At 40.5% G+C, this 16,612-nt stretch overlaps 1 protein-coding gene across 4 annotated transcripts in view; it reads right to left on the bottom strand.

The window, feature by feature from the left end:
* The window catches only part of LOC311261790 (transmembrane protein 132C), a 247,712-nt gene that overhangs the window by 62,026 nt on the left and 169,074 nt on the right, over window positions 1–16,612 (bottom strand). For all 4 annotated transcript variants that reach the window (XM_084360766.1, XM_084360769.1, XM_084360767.1 and 1 more), the window contains one exon: window positions 4,880–5,075. In XM_084360766.1, coding sequence (XP_084216892.1) covers window positions 4,880–5,075 — 196 coding nt within the window. The remainder of the gene's footprint in view (window positions 1–4,879; window positions 5,076–16,612) is intronic.

The raw sequence follows: 16,612 nt of genomic DNA, 5'->3' as shown, positions 1-16,612 counted from the left end.
TGATTCCTTATCAGTTTTCTTTCTGGAAAGAAAGTAAGCCTACACAGATTTTTAGCATCAAATATTGAGTCTAAATACAGTGTAGAGACAGAGTGTAAAAAAGGCATGCATGTGACTCAACAGTTTGTCATCATCTAAAATGAATGAAATGAGAGAATATTAGTCCATCATTCATTTTTATTTTGGATTTCCTAATCAAAGAAAAAATCTCCGAAGCCCGCCTGTGTGAAACTAATAATTGTATACTTCATGGTATTTACCCTTGGTAACAGATGTGCAGCATAATGCCAGAGTTTCCGATTAAGAGACATTGAAACTAGCACTGCACTGTTTGAAGGAATGTAGTTGACGTCAAAATGAAGGCCCATGAGTACTCAGTGCTCATATAATAATGCAGTAATGACTACAAAGTACTCAAGGGTCTGAACATCAACATGTTGGCAGGCGCCGAGGCTGGTGTGATCCAATCCCAACATATTCTCTAATTATTAATATTGTTGTTGTTGTTTTGTTTTTGTATGACTATCTCAAGGCTGGCCAATTGTCGATAGCCGATGGGAATGGAAATACTGAGCTTGGGAGGACTTGCCTTCCAGTAATTTTCACCATATAAATTCATTGAATAACATTTTAAATGGTGATTTTTTTTGTTTTGTTTTTTGTTTTGACCTGCTTTACAGAAATGGAACTGAAATAAACCTGCATAACCTGTCTGTCTTAAAAGATAATAAGATAACAGGCTTTTTCAGTCTTATTCTCTGCATCCCACAAAAGAGCATGTGCAGGTGCTAAATTGCCTGTAGATGCTCATTTTAAGAGATCGCGGGCTAAACATACTTAATGTAGTTGGAGGCAGTGGTGCGCTGTTTCAGGGCCATGTATTCATCTGCTAACTGACGACCACTTTGTAAGGCTCCATTAAAATATGCAACTAGCACAAATATCGTAACCTTTCACAACACTCAGCTGGGCTTCAACAATTGGGTTTTGTTGTATCCCATCGAGTGACATGCTGTCTGTAATCTGATGCTCTTTTAGACAGGCTGTTTGATATCTTCAGTAAATGGGAATACAATCTAATATTAAAATTCACACACAGCCCAATATGAATGCAGCTATAAGTGACAGTGAATTTGTCAAAGCTGTTTATTGTGTGGAGCAAACGTTAGTGGATTAACTGCTACTCTAAACTATGTTTGTTGTGTAGTTAATACGTTTTTAACCGCGGCTTGAAAATGAATCAAGTGAATCAAATTTGCAATACATATCTTTATGTTGATGGTTGAGAGTTAAACTAAAATAGATCACATTGAATGTTCTGTGATTCTTTTGGGGGATTTCTGCTTGATGTTCTGCAGACATCAAGCGCTCAAAAAGGTGCTTGAACGTGGGATTGACTTAAAAATATGAAGTACAAAAACTATGTATTTACAGCAGAGGAACATCTCTGACATCTCAATTTCTGTCAGTCTACCTCTGTTTTCTATCTCTTTCTCTCCTCCCCATCCCTTTCTCCCCAACTCTTTCTCCCATCCTCACCTCCTCTCTCTCCTCTCTAAAAGATGAAACCAATTTTTCAGCCTCCGCAGGAGACAAATTACTCCTAATAATCCCTCGTTTCCTGAAGAGGGCCTCTTTCTTTCCCGCTCAGCCAAGAGACCAGGACCTTAATGGAAATGCGGAATTAGGAGGAAAATGTCGGAGAGGGTTCGGTAATGACGGGCAGTGTTCTGGTTTACATTGTCGCCTTGTAAAGAGAGAGCTCGCTGCATTACCACATCAGTGCTGTTGATAAGCCGACTTTTGATTTGGGAGATGGTAGATGATGTGCTGAGGTGGACTTGAATCACACAAACATATCAGACAGAGAAATAATGTTTAAAAGCCAGTGCTGAGTGCTCCTGATGCAATTATGTGTGAGGCTTCGTTTTTTTGGGCTGTTTAAATATGTAACAGCCGTAAAGATCCAACATTTCATTACATGGCTGTACGGCACTTTTGTTCCAATCCTCAGATGTGGAATTGTTTAGGAAGGAGGATGCAGGACTTTGTGAAAGCTTTTACATCCAGCTCCCTTTGAAGATACTAGCTCATAATTTAATTCCTTCTCTTCCTTCCCCAACAGACACGTTGGAGCTTTCATCTCAGTGAACTATCACACAGACCCCTCTCAGTGACAGACGCCTTAGACAACCAACCAACAATCAACACCTGGTCAGCAGTTCTGGTAAACAAATCATGAGGCCCAAATTACTTGTAATAGCAGCCATTTTGATGCTTTTAACCAAAGGAGACGGGCAAAAAAAGAGATGGAGGGAGAGAAAGTAAAAGTAGGTGTGTAGCTGTGTGTATACAAAGATATGGGTGTGTGTGTGTGTGTGTGTGTGTGTTCAACAGAATACAGTTGGACAAATAGATGTCAGGCCTTGTTATCTGTCTTGAATGTTGGGAGAGAGATACTTCTGAAATAATGACCACAACTCCTTTTTTCTTATGGTGATAAATTAGTGAATAAGATAAAACAGATGTTTCCTATGATTAAGTTTATACACTAGAACAGCAAATACAATTTTATAAGGAAAGTCACCAAGATAGAAAGTTGGCATTGTATAAGTACTGCATAAGTATGTACAATTCATGAGTATCATATCAACTTTTCGACGATACGTTTCATATTTTATTAGGATCCCGTTGCCAAGTGAGAGGCCACTGTTTCAGACCACATCAACTGGGTAATGTTAGTGACCAGTTTGAACTTTTAGCAGCCATCTTTGAGTCAACAAAACCAGGTATTAATACAATTGAAAATTCAAGTGAAAGAAAGGCTGAACAAACCAACACCTGTCGTTGATGGTAAGTCCAAAGTTTGTTTCTTTATCACCACAACCACATCCAAAACGTCTGTGGGATGCTGACGGACCCCACTGCAGGCTCCAAGGACCAAAGATGGTCCCAAAGTGGATCCGATGTAGACGACAACTCATAGTTATGCTAACAATTATGAAACAGTCAGTCTGGTTCTGATTGGAGTACAACACAGCTGCCGTATCAGCAATGCCGATATATTTTTTATGACAAATGCAGTTGCTTCCATACATGGCAGTAGGAGACACTAAATGGCTAGATGAGTATGAAGATGGTGAATCATACTGTGTACCCTCCAGCGCCATCATCAAAACACCAGATGACCAGGTATTATCTTTCGGAAGCATTAAGGACAAAATAATACTTGTTTTTTCAAGTCTGACATTTCTATCAAGTGTGTGGATCAGACTGACAATAACATGTTTGTATAATAATATCACATTCATCATGTATTGTTAATGTGATAAATTGTGACAAATAACAGACATCTTTTTAATTATTACGACAAAGCTCATTGTATATACCTACATATCTACATTCAGCTAATATCCATGAAAATTGTAACTGAAAAAAACTTTAAAATCCGTATTTCTTCATAGAATACATTGAAATGAGATGTAGCAGCACTCATTCCTGAGCTCCATTCACACTGCCCCCTTATAAAAGCCAGCAGAATCCCAACAGCACTGCTATTTGAAATGACGGTTTCAAGCTTGCTTTTTACCAGTGTGTGAAAGAGACAGGGTTTGCAAAAGCCCTGAACAAAATTGGGTTTTCTCACTAGGGCTTTGCTGTTTGAAGGAGGGCTATCAGGCCAGATTAGCTTTACCTCAGTGGTAATGGAACTGGGAGTATTTTGAAAAGCATCCTTCTCCCCACTTTTTAGCCTGAGGGTCTTGGTTGCTTTAACCAGAGCAGCGATGTCTGCTTTGGGATGTGTCTGTTTTGATCTGTGAATGTATCAAGTAATGGTGGTATTTTTTTCCTGATTAGACATGTCATGGATTTGAGCAGACTTTTTAAGCAATCTTTTCCTTCCACATGACCCTGTCTAAGAAAAAGTAAGTACAAGTCTGAAGTCAGCATTCGTTTACTCTCTTTTCCAGACAGAGAGCCTAAAATGTAACTTAATGTGTTTCATATTTTGCCTTAAAGGAAAATCTGGATGGCAGCTTGCAGCAAAATGTATATATGTTATATTTTATTTTACTTATAGCTGTTATATTTTCATGTGTTGTAGCCATTTTCACTAAAAACTACTTTTTTGATTTTTAAATCTATGGAATTGAAACTGCTGGATAAGCTAGCTAGTGAAAGAGAAAAGAAAGGATGTGAAAGAAAGTGTAAGAGAAATAATCAAAACGTGTTTTACATTAAGGTTGTTAAAAGTAATTTGATAACATTGCATCCTCATTTCCTCTCAAGTATGCAAATGTTTAAGTTTTATTGCTGTTCAATAAAATACTGGGTAGAAGGAAGAATTAGGGTTTCAGCTCTCTATGGGAAGCAGCCTTTAAGGCCTAAAGAGGCAAATGTGTTTGAGTCTCACCAGGAATGACACCCGCCAGCATGACACGTACACAGGGGAAGCTTTCGTGCACAAAGGTACGTGTGTTTGTTGTTTTTTTTAAATGGAGGATTGCAATGGCGAATGTGATTCTGTGCGTGTGCATTTGCATACTCACTGAGGGTCTTATTAGTGAATTTGCATGCATGTCCATAGGCGCTGTACCTGCGCTGTTGAGTGCCCGTATTTGTGAGGCTGCTTGTCATTTTGAAACCTGTGAGAGTGAGACCTGCTGTGTGTGTGTGACCAGGAGGCTTGTAGCAACAGGAGGGGGTAAACAAGCTGACCTTTACAGCTTTGATCAACCCGGAGCAAGGGGATGGGCTGAGGGTGTCAGCGGAAAGGTTAGGAGAAGGAAAACAGGAGTCTCTTCCTGTATAAGATATGTGTGGTGATGTACGCTCACAGATATCTGCATCTGTGCTCATCCATCAAGTCATCTCATACCTCTGCAAGCGGGACGATTCCCTGTATGTCGGCGTTGCTGATGTAAAGGTGCGAGACTTTCTCTGTTTGCCTTGAAGTCGTCTGCATGCCAGCTGGGTACTCGACGTTCCAGTGCAGAGTCTGCGTCGGCACCAGGTTGATCACGTTGTCCACTTCAAATTCCAACTGCATCACCTCATATGACGGGTTTTCAAACCTGCAGAAACAGAGAGAAGAAATACTCAGGTTATGCAATCTTTCACACTCTCCATTTTAAAGATTGTTAGGTCTTAATTGCAAAAAGACCCCACTGACATACAGCACATGAAACGATGTGCGGCAGCAACAATATGTGGTGGAAGTCCTTTGGTAGGGACTTCAAACACTGATGACAACCCTGACTGGGAAAAATCTGAAGACAATGGCACCGCACTAGCCACATTTCTAGATTGACAAAAAATACCTGGGAAGTGCAGTGTAAAAAAAACACAGTAGCAATGGCCATGATGACAAAAGAAGACCACTTTCAGGTGTCATTTCGGTCAATGCAACTTTTATGTCCACCTGCACATCATGGAACAATGCTCTGTCACAGATGAAAGTAGATTACCTCTAATATAAGAGAAAGAAAGGTCAGGATTGAAATGTAATGGCACAACCAATCCTTCCTACATAAAAGTAGTAAAAAAGAGGACAAACGACTGATTGGTGGTGGGTTGGTGTCACCATTTCAAAATGGCGGGTTGTAGCCTTCAACGTCACTGTAAACCACGTTCAAAACAACCTTCAACAGACTCTTAGTGCTTTGGTGCATTTGCCACAGACCCTGAAGCTGGAACAAGTATATTAACATCCACACTAAGCATCTCCTGCTACTTCTGAAAATGTGATTATGATGATAATAATGAGTGAAAGAGGATGGTAGTGAAGTTCTTGTTGATGGAAGCGATAATGATGAGTGCTTGTGCCTTGAGGACTGCAAAGAAGGTACAAAAGATGAATTCACACTATGTGTGCATATTTGTGTGCATATTTGTGTGTGTGTGTGTTCATGTGTGGTTGAGGGAGGGAAATCATCCCATCCAAAAATAATGATACATTTTACAGCTTAATAGATAGAAACCGTTCTGTTTTAGGACTTCTCCAAAATGCCTGAGGTAGTGTGTTTATGTGCCATTATCTCTGTCTGTTGGTGAGTGTGTCTAAGTGTTGTTATGTTTGGGCCTCACCACAGACCAGTGGTTTTGCTCAATATGTTTTGGATGCAGGCTCGTATCTACTTTTCAATAATAAACGGAGACATTTAGCTTAGCTTAGCATGCAGATAAAAATTGGGGGAAACAGCTAGGCACGAGCGAGGAGGACACCATTATCTGTATCTGTTCAACCAGATAAATTATCTGTGTCCATATCTGTACTCTGAATGGGCGGGGCTTAAATCTTGTTAATTTAAAACTGAGCTTCAGTATAACTTTTAATGTTTTTTTTTCAAACCTCACATTTCACTTTAATAGTCTTAAAAAGTACATCATCCGTACCAGAAACTAGTTTCAGCTGAGTACTTGCTCACCCTTGGAAAGCTATCCTTGGCTCTGTCCTCAGGTAAGAAATCTGTCTGACAGTATCTCTGAAGCTACTGTGTGTCTGTGATTCTGTGAGAGACATTATCAATCCTAAAATCATTAAAAGGATCTATCTGTCATATGATACGTTTGTAAAATCTCCAGATGTACCTTCAGATTTAGTTAAAATGTTCTACATGGAAAACTGGGAAAAAAACTAAAAAAGTACATCTTTTCATCATTTCTCTCTATTCTGATCCCAGAAATGTGTCTGTCATTTTGACATCTTGGATTTCTGCACATCGTGCTCTCACAACTTTGTAGACTATCATTACCTGCTTTGCCTCTTTACCTGTCAGACGTGCTGACTCTATCCGCAGCTACTGAGAATCACATTCAGTGGTATCGTTTATCCCGACAGAAATTCTTTGCATCTCCGTCTCCGAGATCTGAGCCGACTATGTTGTAATTAGGGTGTTGCTAGTAGTGAGGATTGTGGTCAGAATTTATAAATGGTTAAAAAGACTGAATAAAATGTCCACGCTAAAAATGTTGTGTTTTTGGAGGATTAAGCCGTTGCACACAGAGCAAAATAAGCACAGCGGTTCTTAAATAAAAACACTATCTGAAAATGTGGCAGCACATTTTCTGCGGTCAAGATAGCAGTGAAATATACTCACTTACAGTTCACAGTAAGTGCAACACAAAAGGTCTCCCGGGTTGGATTTTAGAGATAAACATTCAGGAAAAACCACAGCGACAAGACATGCGCTCTGAAAATAATTTAGATAAAGTTAAGCAACTAAAAAACCCCTCCGACTGCATTTGCTTGTCAGAAACACACTCTCTCTATCACCTCCACACACCCAGCGGCTGGTGGAGCATGAATTACAAAGAAAGAAGGTAAGCAGCTGTAAATTGATTTTCGAGCAATGTTTTATAGCTCCGTGTTACAGACACAAGCACACACACACTCACACAGATATATAGGGGTTAGAGGTCGTGACAGAGCCAATTGCTGAGGGTCTGTGATATCTCGCGTGTCGGTGTGCGTGTGTGTGTTTGCGTCCAGGGGGATGGTGTGAGCGATGTGTTACACAGATAGATTAAGGAGAGAAAACTGATGGGTGTCAGCTCCCCTTGACCTCTTCCAGATCCCTCCATAATGCCTGATTTTCTTTCATCTGTCTGCCTCGTTCTGCCTCTTACCGAACCCAACCTGACATCATATTACGGTTATACCCTCTTAAACAGTAAGGTTCCTTTGCTTTGTTTTTTTTCTCGCTTCGGTCACATAGAAGGCTATCTTACAAATATAAAACTAACAAAATATGTAAGAATCAACACACTTATTAAACCGTCAGCCCAACATTAGCTTAGTGAACCACTTTCTAACAGGTCATTTATCGAGCGTGGAATACAAAATAAGTACAATTACGACTACCAGCAACATAATAACACTCGATTCATGTGTGATTATCGTACAGTCATAACATTCCTAAAATGCACAATCTTATCCTTTATTTCATTTAATGCTGGTTGCTACTGTGCAGTGACAAGCTGCTCTTTTCTGTTGACGCATGTAGTCACAAAAAAAATTCCTTAATTAAGAAAGTCTGTAAAAAATAACAACTTGAGCTCAACCAAAGCCTGAAGGTACAGCATATACTATAATTGGATGGAACTTGATCTAAGCCCGACAGATCCAACAAAGTTTCCTGTTTTGGGTTTCAGGACTTTACTGCATCATACTGTTGGTGTCTCGGTTCAGTGAATACAAGTCTTTAGTCTGGTAATTATATTGTATATGCCCTGTTTTGCACTATATGGGATGGATGGAAAACATTCTCATTTAAGAACTTGGGAATCTTATGTTGTGGAAAAACTCAAGACAATCTGATGACTGCAAAGTTGGTGTCGTGAAGGTTTAAAAATACTGTACAGGGTTAGGGTTAGCAATATATTCAGTAAATTTGGGTTTCAATAGTGTGACATACTCTGGCTAACATGAGGCATACACGTTTGTCTAATCTTTAGGCATTCATTCTCCAGTCAACCCAAGTTGATGTATCAGTTTCACCTTGTAATGACGACTTGGATGTTGACTTGAACAAAAACTGGCAATTATGGTATAATATGATATGTGTAATGGTGAGTATCTCAATCTTTCGTTGTCAACCATCTTCTCACCTGTCGAGCCACATGTCTGCAATAGCGCTCAGTTTAAATTTTAAAAAAGCAGTCGCCTGACTTATTTCATTCAAAGGAACTTCCCTCTGGAGGTCGGGGTTCGTGTCCCGTTTGTGACCAAAAGTTAAGAGTGATTTATTTCTAATTTACGTAAGTAAGTGAAGATACATAAATGACCGATGTCACATACGTAAAGTGACGTGAGTTACATGACTAACACTAAACCTGACATATAACTAACCCCTTACCCTAACCAAGTAAGTTTTCTTTTGCCTAATACTAACCCCACCGCAACGCTAATAACATTACGAAAGTCATTATATGCCATACTATGCAAACTGTTTGTCAGCATGCTTTATTTTGTCTTCCAACCAATGTATGTTACGTATTGTTGCCAACTTGACTGCAGTCTTTCCCGGGCAAAACTCACAGGAGAGGGGCAGTTAACGCGTCATGGTTTGAAGCTTATGGCCACTGACCAAGCTGCCGTATTTGATGACTTAGAAGTGAGAACGTGTTGTAAGGACACACTGGGTAGCACAGGAGCTTCCATGCAATGTCACAGTGCATCAAAGAGGCTTTTTCCTTTTCTTTTTTTTTCAATTTGGAATTTTTTAGTGAGTCCCACTATACCCCATGTGTGTGTATCCATCAATACAACTTGTTGTTTAACCTCGAAGGACACAGTAGCAGTAGTCGTATTTCATATTTTCCAGGGAGAAACCCAAAACACAGCAGAGGTTTAGACACATACACACCGAGACACAATGCTCTGTCACTCTCGCTCTCTGTTCCTGTCTCTCTCACACTCACAGACACATGCACACAGGCGATGCACAAGCAACACACTCCTCTCTCTGTCTCTCTCCCTCTCACACATGTACAAAGAACCACTCAGAAAATGTTGAGTGTGTTTGGGTGCAGTGTAATCGCTGGAGCTGAAAAAGCAATGTGTCTGCAGTGACAGGTTCATTCAGGTGTTAGCTCCGTCCCGACCACAAGGCTCCAAAACAATATTGCACTGTCCTCTAGTGCATACGCGGACACACACATACACACACCAGAACATTGTTTCGCCGACATTCAAAACTAAACAAAACCACTGCAGAAGTTCATACTTTCCTACGGTCTCTGAGTGTGTTTTCCTTCAGGCAATGATGACCTTCTGTTGCGATCCCTGTTTCTGAAGGAGTGATGCAGGTTTACAGTGTCAGTCTGTCTGGGTCAACATGTGTCATCTGATCTGGTCTGACAACAAAGTGGTTTTGGGAAACAGGCCTTTCTTCGTAGAAGGCTTGCATTTGCAATGGCATTTAGACAATTAACTGACTGACTAATCTAGGAATTATGGATGAAGAGAGACAAAACAGTGTTAAGTTAGTTGATTGGTAGGTCCAACTCCTGTCAGTGCCAATGTAGGAAGTACTGTACTCATGTGCAGAGGTGGAAACTAAGACTTGGGATGCTGGAGTGGTGAATGGTTGCATGGGAAGTCTACGTTTCACATACCTATTTCACATACCGATTTTTGCAGGAGTCAGCCTATTTTTAACCCTTTCTCCTGCTGTGCTCCTTACTCAATTTCATATTGATTCAGTTTCTGTGTTGGATGTGTGTCGTGGAAACCCAACCCAGAGGCAAGGGTAAGCAAGCAGAAATGACCCCGCCCTTTGATTCTTTGCCTGGCTTGTTACACTGTTTTGGATTCAAACGTCTAGATCCACACTATGAAAACCCTCCCCTTTAGACCTTCTATCTCATTCCTGTCTCTTGTCTTGCTTCCACTCTGTAGGTTGTAGTCCTGGTCTTCCTGACAATGATGTTGACTTTTGATCACTTTCTGCGTTCATGTCATTTTGTATTTATTTCACTGTGAGCTATGAATTAAGGACTAGTTAAAAGTCATTTTACTTTCACATCCTTGTATTTCAACATGATCTCACTCCCAACTTGTCAAATAATAAGCAATAGTGGACAATAATAGACTTTCAAAATAAAGCTAGCTGACAAACAGTTGACTTATTTTAACATACTACGACTTTTGGACTGTTACTGATATCAAACAGTTGCAGTTTGGTTAGGTTCAGGTACAAAAAGTACTTGGTCAGGTTTAGGAAAAGATCATACTTTGGGTTAAAACAGCTACATTCAGTCTGGTAACTTAAGTGATGTTAGTACATCACTTAAGTCCGGAGGGATAGTCCAGTGAATGACCCGACTACCGCTCTAGAGGACCGCTTCTTAAAGTTAGAGGGGTACCTACAGCATCAAATTTGGAAGCACAGGGTCACCAGGCTGTCATATTTGATGCATTGGGAGTGAGAACAGTGTATTTATTCCATTAATCTGAGGTGTAGGGTTATAGGGTTATATGCTTCTAACTGCATGTTTGACTGTATGTTGGTCTGCATATATCGGCCTAAATGTGAGCTTTGGTCAATCCATTGGAGCATCACCAAGGAAAAGGTAGTCGATGTGTAATTTTGCTTGTCATTGTGGTCTCGCAAGGCCATTGGTGAATGAGGAAGGTAGAGAAAAGTAGCTTTACCACAAAACAAATTACAACAATCCATTACATAAAACTGTTTGCACACTTTCACAGGATTTCTCTGAAGGTGAACTTTTATTTCCTGACTCACCTGTGTTGCTAGATAAGTGATATAGATAGCTTGATACACAGCCAGAAAGACAGCCAGACAGTTAGATACACATCTCCTTGATATCGAAGGTTTCTCTCTCTGTGGAGGCTGGCCTGGTTTAGCCTATAAACCCAGATAAAAAGATATACTTCTGGCAGCAGAGAGTGTCTTGCGAGACGTGCAAGCTGGACTCGCTTCTTAGACTTGTGTGTAACTGCTTTGGCCCTTCTGGAGTCTCAGAGCTGATTAGGGGAGATGATTGACTATTTTTTCTCTGTTTATCTATTTAGCCATCAATTAAACGATTTAGTTTTCAGGCTGGGTCAAAAGAGATTAAAGAAAAAAAAATATTTGTAAGTTTACTGATTCTGTTAAGCATTTGTGGTTTTGAGTGAAATTTTGTCAACTATTGGACGGGATGGCGTTAAATTTGGTGCAGACATTCATGTCACCCACAAAATGAATTCTTGTAATGTCCGTGACACGTTTTAATCTTCCACCATAATCAGGTCAAATGTTTAATTTCTTAAACGCCAAACTTACCCAAACATTAGAAGGAGAACACACTAAACTAGATGGTGAACACATTATTATCCTCGTAAGCATGTTAACGTGCTGATGTTAGCATTTAGCTTAAAGCACTGCTGTGTCAGTACAGCCTCACAGAGCTGCTAGCATGACTGTATAGTCTTAAGGGCTCTCCACACCAAGAACCATAACAACAACCGTAGCTATAAATATATTGTATTAAATGTTGTTCAAACTCCAGTGGATGGTGGAGTCCAAACAACAACTATAAGTGGGGAACATTATCTTTGAGAACACAGACAGCCAAACAAAATCCATCTGAAATTACTGGGACATTACTTACTTTGCTTCTGAAGACCTTAACTTAAACTTTCAATAATGGTTTCTAACTTTTGCCAAACTCTTTTATGTAAGTTAATAGATGGCATTGGTCTACTCTGGTAACTTAATCTTGGATAGTCTTGGAACTTATTAAATGTTAATTTAACATAATATTAGGCTGGAAATAGACATAAAAAAACTTAATTTTACCTGAGACATACAACAGCCTTTGGCGCTGATGGGTCTCTAAAGTTTGTTTTGTTTCCTTTTTAACAATTTCCAGGACAATTGACGATGACTCATAAAGTATGAATAATCTTCTATTCTCGTTCAGCTACACACACACATAAAAGTAAAAGAATGCTGTTAAACTCTCAAAACTAAGAAACAACACGAAACAAATGAATATAAAGAAACACTTAATAGAACGAAAGATGTTATATGTTGCTGTCTCTGTAGAAATATCTGTGGGTGTGTGTCCTTGTGCTGTGCCCCTGGGTCACTGCGCCAAGTCTCTTCCTTTCTCTGTCCATGTAACAAATTACTGCCCCACACACACGCACACTGAAAAACCTCCAATGGCCCTGCTGTAGAAGTGGATACACAGTCAAGGACCTGTTCATCTCTCTGTCACGGAGACACACACAGTATTTCACTGTTACGTACACACACACACGCTCACGTCATTGTTTGAGTGATGATGTCAGGTCTGGCAGTTAACTGGGCTCATTGCTGCACCCAATATATGCCATATACACACATTAAATTATTAGCAGAGCATCTGATCTGAAACTAATTAGATTTAGTTTCTCAAGAGAGAGAGAGAGAGAGAGAGAGAGAGAGACACATTTGGCTCATGTGTTCCGCTTTGGAGGTTGATTTTGAGTGTTGCAATATTAATCATTTTTACATAAATGTGAGCTGTGATCATGATATTTATAAAGAAATCCACTTTTCCCCAAAAACTTTTATTGTCTTGTGAGGAGTTAAGCTCCCTGTAGCTCCCTATAATTCAAACCCTGTGGCTGACCCCTTGCTGGTTTGTCCTCCTGAAGAGAAGCAGGTGGTAGCAAAAGGAAAATCTTTCCCTTTAAGTCACCCTCAAAGTTGCAAAAAACACACGTACAATCTATAAACACACACACACACACACACACACACACACGCACACACATTCACACTGTGTAGAAAATGCAGGGAGGACAGGTTGTCTTATCAAAGTCTACTGTAGGAAAGTGGTGGTCTCAGGGGAAATTCAAAGGACAATAGAGAACAAACACACATGCGCGCACATACACACGCACGCACACACACACACACACACACACACACACACACACACACACACACACACACACACACACACACACACACACACACACACACACACACACACACACACACACACACACACACACACACACACACACACACACACACTAAAAGACATGCACCGCTGGCAAGAAGAGAGGAAACATCCCCTGGGAGAATACAAGGCAGGAAAGAAAGGATGGAAAAGCGTGGAGGACAAGAAAAAAGGCGAAGCACAAATTTTTCTCTTTTTGCTCAGAGGAAGTTGTCACTTACAGCAGTTCCCCTCAGCACCCGCACAGCCAGTGGCTGACAGCAGGTGTGTGTGTTACACAGAGATAGACACAGGGGGTTTGGTAACAAAATATCTGATATGAGACGAGTAAAGAACAAAAGATAAAGGAAGATAGATAGATAGATAGATAGATAGATAGATAGATAGATAGATAGATAGATAGATAGATAGATAGATAACACACCCCTCACACACACATAGACATACGCACAACACACACACGCCTGTCAGAGTTGTGTTAGCTGCAACAGGGAGACAGAGAAAGACAGAAGTAAAGGCGAGACGATGCCAGGCGGAACCACAGGCCGACAACACTGTCACAGCCATCACCCACCTTCACCTTCACTGTGTGTGTGTGTGTGTGTGTGTGTGTGTGTGTGTGTGTGTGTGTGTGTGTGTGTGTGTGTGTGTGTGTGTGCGTACGTGCCTGTGTGTGTGAGATAATGTATGTGTGACAGCTGGACGCAGAGATGCAACGCACCATCGCAGACAACCCCTGTCAGTTTGGCTTAAGACAACCCCGAACGGTGAGTATGAATGTGTGTGCGCGCATGTCGGAGTGCACGTTATTGTGCCCATTTTGTGTGTGTGTGCGCATTCCGCCCCAACCTGGCAGTCCATCAGCCATTCACAATTTCAGCACCTCAATGCGCACTTGGTTGCAACCATCCATCCATCCAACACACACCCGCTGAGTCTGTTTAACCTGCTTTACCCTCAACTGACCGGCTGTCAGATCTCGGTTGCCAAACCCTATAATGTCGAGGGAAATGGGGAAAAAAAGAGATTATAGGGAGCAGGGAGGAGATTGGATGCTATTTTCATCCCTCTAGTGGGACGAGCCAATCGAGTTAACCTCATATAAGAGTACTAAATACTTAATGACTGATCTTGTTGATGCAGCATGTGAAGGAACAGTTATGTATCACCAGTGCCAGGTGACCTCAGCTAAAGGACCGGGGAACAGTACTGCTGGACTGGTGTGTGTTCAGTTGCTTTCTAATTGATCTACTTTATTGAATAGTTTGTTATGTGTCTTTTTTATCATTGCAAAATGCTTTGTTTGTTTTGGATAAATATAAGCTGTGGAAGTATCATGATCATGTTTAATATCATATTGGAAATCAATTAACTTGGAGTTAAAATGGAGTTAAACAGCCCAGTTCAATGAGGAAAAGGTCCCGTTGGCTCGGACTTTGGGCTTTTTAACTTTCAAGACTTTTTACATGCACAAGAACCTATAAAACACTGAAGGAAAGGGAAAAAAAAACTAAAAAGCTTAATACAGCAGGTCTCCTTTAATGATTACAAAATGAATGAACTTGGAGTTACTTTTGATTTTTTTTACCAAACTGAATCCACAAACACAGAAACATGCAGACGCTTTCACACACAACATTCAGCACACAAACTCACACTGACAGGTATGCAAATACGTAGCATTATAAGCACTCTTAATATATGGAAATGTATTTTCACATAGATACATCCTGTCTAAATGTAGGCTCAACCCCGCTGTTGTGTCTACTCCAGCTGTGACCTCCGCTGAGTAACTCAAATACACACACACTGTATTAAATAATAAAAAGAATATGAGAAATGCATCATGTAAACAAGCTCTGAGATAATAAACTGACAAAAACAGACAACACACACACACACAGAAAAGGACAGGCTCGGGCTGTCTCTTTCTTTCACCCCTCGCAACGCACAATGCGCACTTTGTAGTTCACTCATGCACACAGAAACATACACGCTCATGCTACGCCGAGACAAAAACACACAATGTGATAACGCACAGATAGTTACAGCTTGCATAAAAAAAGAGCTGGTGCTATTATTTATACACACACACACACACACACACACACACACACACACACACACACACACACACACACACACACACACACACACACACACACACACACACACACACACACACACACACACACACACACACACACACACACACACACACACACACACACACACACACACAGGCTCAGTGCATCAGGAAAACTAATGAAAATTGAACTTAATTTCATTTTAAAAGCTAATAGCACTGTGTCGTTCCAGGCTTCCCCTCAGCTTTATTGGCAAAGTTAGAGCCGAACTGACATGAATGTAAATGACTAAACAAACTTTTTCATGACAGAAAATCCCATTTTCATTTAAGTCCTTACACTTTTTATGCCTACACAGACGACACATGGATATACTGTGTGTCTCAGAGTGTGAGACAGTGTGTGTGTATGTGTGTGTATGTGTGTGTATGTGTGTGAGCTGTCGAGAATACAGTCAGGTTGTCACTGAGAGGACAGAAGGGACTCTGGGGGGATGAGTTTGCAGAAACAAAGGAGACATGCCTAGACTCACACACACACACAAAGGCACGCACACTTAAAACAACATGCATACTGTTCTGCACGCACACACACACTATAACACCACAGATCGCTTTACATCAAGCTCTAGTTCCAAGTGCGTTATGTGTAAACACATTTGCATGTATGCCACTCTCGCCCTGCGCTATTCATTAAAACGTGTGTTCTCAAGGTGAGAGCTAAGAGGATGTAAGAGGACAGATCAATAGTACTGAGCAGCTAAAGAGACACACTGACACTGACCCACTGCTCTTGGTAGTTACAACCCCCCTTTTTCTCTCACTTTTTCCTCCACTGTATGTGACTCTCCTGATTTCAGTATTAGAAAGTAATAAAGAAGGTTTACTCAAATGGTGTTCTGTGGTAGTATTGTCAGTTTGTGCACCTTCATACCTCAACGTCACTACAGTTTGTCATTTCATAGACTCTGAAAGTGGAAACAAAACAATTTTTTTTTTTTTTTTTAAACCTTTGGTAAGATTGATTGTCTTTTCTTCTTTCCTTGTTTTGGTTGACCTTAT

Source organism: Pagrus pagrus, assembly GCF_965226575.1.
Source record: "Pagrus pagrus genome assembly, chromosome: 8".
NCBI lineage: Eukaryota > Metazoa > Chordata > Actinopteri > Spariformes > Sparidae > Pagrus > Pagrus pagrus.
Note: the sequence above shows the minus strand (reverse complement) of the source record. Positions and strands in the feature narration are given on the sequence as shown.